Source organism: Crocodylus porosus, unplaced genomic scaffold, assembly GCF_001723895.1.
Source record: "Crocodylus porosus isolate Cpor-Errol unplaced genomic scaffold, CroPor_comp1, whole genome shotgun sequence".
NCBI lineage: Eukaryota > Metazoa > Chordata > Crocodylia > Crocodylidae > Crocodylus > Crocodylus porosus.
The window spans coordinates 35,844,233-35,852,274 of record NW_017728915.1 but is presented as its reverse complement, the minus strand read 5'-3'; the positions used below and the strand labels follow the sequence as shown (position 1 = coordinate 35,852,274).

The 8,042-nt window shown below is 43.4% G+C and overlaps 1 protein-coding gene across 3 annotated transcripts in view; it reads right to left on the bottom strand.

The window, feature by feature from the left end:
* Positions 1-301: 301 nt before the first annotated feature.
* KLHL36 (kelch like family member 36) overlaps positions 302-8,042 on the bottom strand; it is a 17,844-nt gene continuing 10,103 nt past the window's right edge. For all 3 annotated transcript variants that reach the window (XM_019535955.1, XM_019535957.1, XM_019535956.1), the window contains exons 4-5: positions 7,341-7,498; positions 302-3,599 (exon numbers count right to left, since the gene is read on the bottom strand). In XM_019535955.1, the coding sequence (XP_019391500.1) occupies positions 3,044-3,599; positions 7,341-7,498 (714 nt within the window). In that variant the 3' untranslated portion in view covers positions 302-3,043. The remainder of the gene's footprint in view (positions 3,600-7,340; positions 7,499-8,042) is intronic.

The window sequence follows — 8,042 nt, the reverse complement described above, 5'->3', positions numbered from 1 at the left end:
ATTTTGCTTTTTGTCTCAATTATCAAATATTTGCCGAAATGGTGAGCTACCAGTAGGGTTTTTTTTGGATATATTAGCTACAGAGTGCATGGATGAGCCAAACAGAAATGTGTGCTTTGCTTCTATTAACGTGGAATACACTGAACCACAGGAGAACTGTCTGCCACCACTATCTTCAGGTTTAAAGTTAAAAAAAATTGCACGCACACATGCACCTCTAAAACAGCTACAAAGAGGTACTCTTTTTCTTTTTATAGTAATCTGAAAAATCAACTAAAGGAGGAACTAACCACACAAGGAGGAATACAATCTGGATTCTTTTTTTTTCAAGTTTTAAACGCATCAAGAACATAACATATGAGCACGTTTGAGTAAAACCGGCAAAAATACAAGTAACAAGCAGACAATAAGAGAGACAAAGAAGAGTCTTAGGATTTTTGTGGTGTATTTACACATGAAACTTTGCCAAAAAAGGGGAAAAGAGGAGTTAACACAAGCAAGATGTCAGATACGTAAACCTGCTACTCACTCTGTTTGTTATCCGTTAAATATTCTAGCGTTTTTCTTAGGAGCAATGAAAAAACCCCAAATATTACTTCATGCAATGTACCAATATTTGTCAAAACAGAATTCCAGCCATCATTACTGCACATGAAGAACTTTAACTCATTCAATTTAGTAATTATTTTTTAAACAAAAAGACACTCAAAATATCCCAAGGAGTTTTTAAGATGCATGACTTGAAAGAGTTTTCTTTAACCCTTTCATGCCATTAGGCATTACGTTTCTTTTTTGCATGCTGGCTACTCACAAGATCGACCTTTTTAGGCAAAGGAGCTCTTCATATATCTTAAAGAGATCTCTAAATTGTTCCAAGTGATGTGGAAAATGAATCGTTTTTAAAGTGCAAAAAAAGTCAGAAGAGTTTTCCCATGAATAAGCTGAATATATGGGAGTAGGGTGAAGCAGACAGGGCATCAGTTGTACGTGGGACAGCAGGAAAAAGGCAGATCCGAAATACATGATTATGTTGCACAAAGAGGAGGACTGGAAAGCAACTGAAGGGTGGGGAATGCATGAATAGCACCCAGCAGAACTTTAAACCAAGGCTCTTGAAACCACCAATAATGACAATAAAGAACATTTATTACCACATCTGACTAGCTGAACTGCCAGTGAAGAGGCCTCACAATAGTCCCAGTTATAGCCCTGGCTGCCGGACAGGACTGAGAATGCAAATGCCGCTTGACCAGCTGCATCGCACCCCAACTTACTACACAAAACCTGAAAGAGCCACCAAAACATGAGTCCCTGACAATAACGACAGAGCTGCAACTTCAAAAGAGTAAATAACATCATATGGCAAACTAGCGACTAGGTATTAGCAAAATGTGTTATAAAAAAGTACAAAAGGTTCCAAAAATTTCTAAAAATCATTGTGTTTGGAGTAGAAATTGTAACCCGTGGCATGGCATAATTATAGCAATCACAAGGGCTGGATCCAATTGCTGGTGTTGAACTTCTTGCAAACCTGTCATAAACACAAGGTAGGTTTTAACCTGCTTTAGGGTGAACAGTCACAAGCTGGCCAGACAGCTGGTGAACCTGAAGCCTCCAGCAGACATTTCGTGTATCCTCCAGAAACAATGCCATTTCAATCAAAATCTCTTTACTTTGGCGGGCATAAAGGTCACTTCTTCCAATGCCATTCTAAAATGCATTTCTTCCTCCACTTGCATCTTGTATGTCCCAGATGAAGTCCTGGCTTGGACTCTTCTTAGGGCACAAGAAGCGTGACCCAAATTTAACTTTAAAAGGGTTAAAACAGCAGAAAAACAAGGCAATTTGAGCATGAGTAAAAACCCAAGCTGTGTTGTCTTTACTACTGTTTTAACCAAAGTCTGCTCACTTGGAGTTGCCAGTCACATTAAAAACACATCTGGGTGAGAGAGAGAGATGACAATATAGCCATACTGCATGTGATCCCTTATTAGCGGTCAGCAAAAACCACGCTGAACGCAACAGTTTCCACCCCTTGCAAACTTGTCTCTTCAGGCCATTGCCCTTGGTGAGACAGGGTTGTGGAGAGATTTACACTTTGTCTCAAGTTCACAACAAAGCCCCAAAGCCCATGGTGAAGTTTTTCCATTCCAACTGCTTTGAAACAAGCACCAAATTATGTAGCTTCTCCCCAAACTCAGGTTCAAAGAAAGATTTAAAGACACAACCAAGAAGTGGATGAAACCAAGAAAACCAAAAGATATTATTGGCTTTTGTTGCACAAGGTTTGTGAATTCCAACAGTGAGTTTAGGGTTACATTGCATCTCCTGGACCATACAGATCACTGCACCAGGGAAAAGACCAGTGGAGCAAAAAACCTGAACCCGTCACCTGTACAGCCATGTCTGCTACATCACTGATCAAACCATCCACTCTTTGGTCATTTAATTATAGTCGCTCAAATTTAAGGGTACGGTAGAGTTATACTCATCAAGTTGCCTTGGTATTTACCTTCTACCTTCACTAGTAAACTTCATGCCAGAAATCTCATACTAATAATTTAGAACATACTGCAAATGATATTTCATGAAGAAAAATATATAAATAAATCACGATTTACACCAAACTTCAAGATCTGGATCAGTTTTCAGTAGCAATCCTTTCTATACTTCTCCGTACTGCTTTGTAATGTCAAAGAGAATAACTTAGTCCTCTTTTCCTCTCCACCACTTAATTTTCTCGGCCAATTTTTGTACAGCCTTTTTACTTTTAATATTAGATGTGTGGAAATGCCAAGAACCACAAAAGTTAACAAACTACATCTAAATATACAGTGGGGTAGCAGAACTTCCTTTGCTACCCCACTCCCATAGGTAGTTTTGTCCTTCAAATGAACCTTAACCAAAATGTCCATCTGCATATTTTCCAAGGTTTCAGCAGTTTTTCTTTCTTCCTTAAAAAATAAAATCAAAATTAGAAAGCGATGATTAAATACAAAGTTCCTCTGGAATCTGCCCGCAGAGGGGGGTTATCCACAGGTAGTCATCTCCCTCGATCTGCATACTTCTTTGTTTTTGTCTTTTTCTTTTTGTCCTCTGTTTTGGGTTTCAGTGCACAGACGCAGGCAGATACCCCAGCGATTGCTTTGGGAAGGTCAGTTCCTTTGTACCACTTGTTCTTTTCCTTGTCATACACCTGGACAGCTTTGGAGAAGACTGTATCTTCCCAGCTGTAGCCTCCCAGAATGTAAATCTTGCCTTCCCAAACGGCCACTCCAGACTCACTGTTGGCTTGCAGCAAGGGGGAGACTCTGGTCCACTGGTTGCACTGCGGGCTGTAAGACTCCACGCTCAGGATGTCAAAGCGTGCCATAGTTTCAATGTTGTCATCGCTGCCACCAATACTGTAGATACTGTCCTCCAAGGTGCACATACTGTGCCACCCCCGAGCTGTGATCATTGGCCTTTTTTCCTCCCAGACATCCGTACGATAATCATAGCAGAGCAGGTTTTTTCGGTAGGGACCGATCTGATAATCGTGACCTCCCGAGATATAAACAAATTCCTTGTAAACGGTACCAGCATGACCATAGGTAAACCTAGAAGAGGAAAACAACAGTAAGAAACCATAGGTTTTATGATTTTGGTCAAGTAGCGCTCATATTTAGTAATGAACATTCCTGGTCTTTATGGAGTGAAACCCAAACAGAGACCTTGTGGTTCTTTACTACTGTTTACCTTGTGGGGGTTTTTTTAGATTAAGAAGTGATTAAAAAGTTATTTCTGTTTTAAATAAGTCTCAACAAGGGTTGTTTGGAAAACAGGGTTGTTCTACTTCCCCAACAACAGAAAAAGGCTCTAGAGAGAAGCATAAATTCTCCTACCCGTTATTATTAAATGTTGGGTCCATCACAAGACTCCCAAGAAAGAAAAATAAGCCATTTTAAACAAAGAAAGAAAGATTTGCTAAGTAACGACTCGTTACCGATGGAGGGCAGGATTCTCCGTGTCTGTGTTTCCCTTGGCTTCCAGCAGGTGGTATTTAAATTCGCAGAAAACATAGCCTATATCAGGGGTCGGCAACATTTTTGGGCCGAGTGCCCCAAACCCCTGCAATCTTGACCTGTAAGATGTTGGTATGCGACAGGGGAGCTGCGAGGGGCCCAATCCTCGTGGCAGCGCAGCCCCGGCCCCTTCCCTGCCATCTGCCTCGAGGCACACGTGCACCGTCTGCCAGCAATAAGTCAGACTGGGGCTCCCGGGACCCCAGTGCAGCTGCTTGCTGGCTGCCTGTCCCAATCCAGCCCAGGCTCTGGGCAGGTCCCTGCTGCCCACCACGGAGCCCAGGCTGTTTGCAGCAGGTGGTGGGGAGGCTGCAAGCCGCTGCACCGCGGTCCATGGAGCCCTGCCTCGGCTTGTTGCCAGAGACAGATGCACGCACGCCTCGAGGTGGACAGTAGGGAAGGAGCCAGGGCTGCACTACCACAACAAGGATCGGTCCCTTTGCAGCTCCCCCACTGTCCATCCCAACGCATGCATGCCAAGCACAATGCCTTCACGTGCCATGTTCTGGCATGTGCGCCAGGGTTGCCTACCCCTGCCCTATATAAATTTTGGACTGGTGAAGATGAGCTGTAGCAAAGTAAGTACAACTCACTGGCAGGGGTTAGGATTTTCAAAATTCCCCTCCATTTCAATAGAAATTGGTCCAGGGCCGAGTGCTTTTAAAAACCCCGCTATGTATCCATATACCAGAGGCCTTTCTGATGCTTGATCAGGTATCATCACCATTCACAGAGAATCAGCTCCAAGGCACCTAGAGGGTCCCTAGCACTTTCACCTTTGTAGAAAGGGAGCTCAGACAGAGGCAGAATCTTCTCCCATCTGGAATAAGCACCTGCCTTTGCAAATTATAACTGTAATTTTTGCTGGAAGATATTATGCTAGTCTGAGGCAACCAGAGACGCCACAAATGCTCTCCCCAGAACTCCCGAGTGTGGAGTTTAAAACGGTTTCTCTTCTTGGAGAATCTAGGCCACATTTACGCCAGACAAACTACTGTAAAAGACTCCCGTCTTCCTCACTTCTAAATGAGTACCTGTGAACTGTGGCTGTGAACTGACAAAACACCTGTACCACCTGTGTGCACGTATGGCTGCGCCTATCCCACAGTAAGTGAAGGTATACAGAGGTAGCTTACACCAAAATAAAACAGGTGCTAAATTACCAGTCTATCTTCCCCCTACTGTGGGATAGAGGACACAGAAAGCTGTTAAAATAGATCAGTTCGAAACACAGTAAGACCTCCCCTCATTTTCAATTCATGCAACTGTTTCATAATTAAATAATTCGGTTTTTAAAAATTAAATTCAAACAGTGGATTAAAAAAAACAAACAACACACAAGGTTGCAAGTGTCAGATTATTAGCAATCTCTCCTACTTTTCCCTAAAAAAGATATTCTACGCATGCACAAAGTAAATTTATTTAGCGGCTGCTTCAGAAGCAATTCATTCATTCTTTAGTCCTCTGCTCTTGCCACGTTAAGTATTTATTATTTCTAGAAGTTCTGTTGCAGCAGAGATTTGAACTAAAAAACACTTCCTGCCTATCAGAAAACAGATTGCCATGAAGGAATTTACAGGGATCCTATCATAAGCTTCCTCTTTCCTGCCCTTTCAAGTCTAACACATTACTGTACAATGAAGACACAGAGAGCTGATAAAAAAAGTTAGTGTAGTGCACCGTACTTCCTACCCAGTGACTGCGCCGGCAGAGATCGCTCCTATTTTTGCAATAAGGACCTCAAGACAAATGCTTCTTGGGGCTGCCATTTTAGCTTTCCGCTGTGAGGTTAACAGTTTTAGGGCCCAACCCCTGTAGCAAGCAAAAGCAGATTAAAATAATTTAGCCCCAACTCATTTTAGCCCAGACTCAGGACCCACTGTGGTCATAAAAGCAATGCAGATTATTTTCCCTGCAAAGCTTTGCTCTCAGCCACAGACACAGCAAACCTACTACCTTATCTTTGTCCACATCTACGTTCCAAGCATTCTTGGAGGGGGGCAAAAAGTAGCGAACCACAATTACCCTGAAAAGAAAATACCTGGGAGGGAAGTGAAGACATCTTTTATTCCAGAAGCATACAAGCTCCAATGACCAGGCAGCCCCCTAACAAGTTTTCCAAATAGAAGTGATTGGTTTCTGACATTGAGAAGGAGGCAGACAGGTCACTGAGACAAAGTGCAGACTACTAGACTTCTAGTCCCACTTGATGGAGGAGAGGTTGAAACATGCTCAGGACCTGGGTCGTGGTCACGGAGCAGCCAGATGATCCCCAAAGCCTCAGAAGACACTTAAAACTCTGTATGAAGAGGGTCATTATCCACAAGAGTAGTGGGTGATTTTCCAAAGATCTGTATGGCAGTTAGGTTCTTCACTGTCTTCTGCGCATTGGAATATCTGCCTTCTAAAGTGTATTGCTGAGCATACTGACATTGGGAGGCATGACAAGAATCCCCTTCCTCCTCGTCCAATTAAGCAGAGAGGGGTATAAAAAAAATAAAATCAAACAAATGTACTCAGCCATATACAGAGCATGCTAGAACATGCTCAGCTGCCAGATCTGCTTGCATGTACATCAGAATGTGTACGCAGCTAGCTCCCCTGCAGTGCTCTGGGCCAAAGCCCAGTTGCTGGTCTCAGCCAAGGTTGCTCAAAATAGAATTGGACAAAGGAAGCCTCTGCCATGTATGCCCCTGCTAGCTGCCTATGTCTCCACAGTTTGTCAGCTCAGAGGATAAAAATATACCATGAGTCTCCCTTCAAGATCGTCTGAAGGGTCTCATCAGTGATGTCACCCAGGAACAAGAGGGCAAGCCTCGCTGCTGAAGTCACAGGTTTCAGGGCATCCTGCTCAGACGGTGAACCTCAAGTCTCATGCGCTATCACAACACCTGCAAACGATACACAGGTAGACTAGCGGAAGCCCATCATTGACTAAGGATCGACATCCACATCTAGACATCAGCTCAGGAGGCAAGTACAACGTAAGGGTTCATCTTCAGGGTACTATCCTCTAAACAAGGAAAACTGATTTTTAACTTAATGATACAACACACAGGTCCAGGCTACCTAACTGATCTGTTACCTTAGGATGGAGACTGCTTGCGATCAGTGGGACTGTTTTCACATTACCTAGAAAGGAGGGTTGCTCAAATACCATGAACTAGGAATATTCCTCCTCCTCATTTCCAGGATCCTGACTGAATGGCCAGGCCACACTGGTTCTCAGAGCATCCCTCTCTCTACAGAACAGGTTTCTGAACAGATTGCTGTTACCTTGGCAAGCCTGCTATATAAGACCACGAGTCTTTTTGCGGGCTGTAAGTCTCCACTGAAGAAAGTGCCCCGTTCTCATTTCTTCCACCAACAGCTACCAGCATGTCTGTAATGGCTCCCAGGTAGAAGTCGACTCGACGCTGTCTCATGGAGGCAACCTGCAGAAAAACACAGAGCACTGACATCCTCAAGGGCTTGTCTAGACTACAAAACCCCTGCTGCTACAGTCCTGTTGTCACAGCTCTTTCTACCACTTCCCTAAAACACATAAGCTAGGCTGATAAAAGCATCCTTCTGCTGGCAGGACGGTATCTGTGCCGAGTACTTTGCTGACATATCAGTTTCAGCTGGAGGGTATAATCTCGCACCTCAGCAAAGCTCGGCTCATTCAGTCTAACCATAATGAACATGCACCCAATCTAGTTGAAAATATTTGATCCATCGCAGATAAAATAGCCTTCTTTCTCAAGCATATGAATAATCTTGCACTCGTGCAATGAAAGTCTGTTCTACATTAAATCGTATGTCAGCACTGGAACTAAAAGTCAGAGACAATGGAAAACATGCATGAGACAAAACACCCTATGCTCTGACAGTACCTAAATCCCCTTGTAGTACTACACGTGTACAGGGATACTCTGAAAGACTCAAAAATTGAGCCACCAGAAGTTCCCGAGGCACTAGGGGTATTTATACACATGC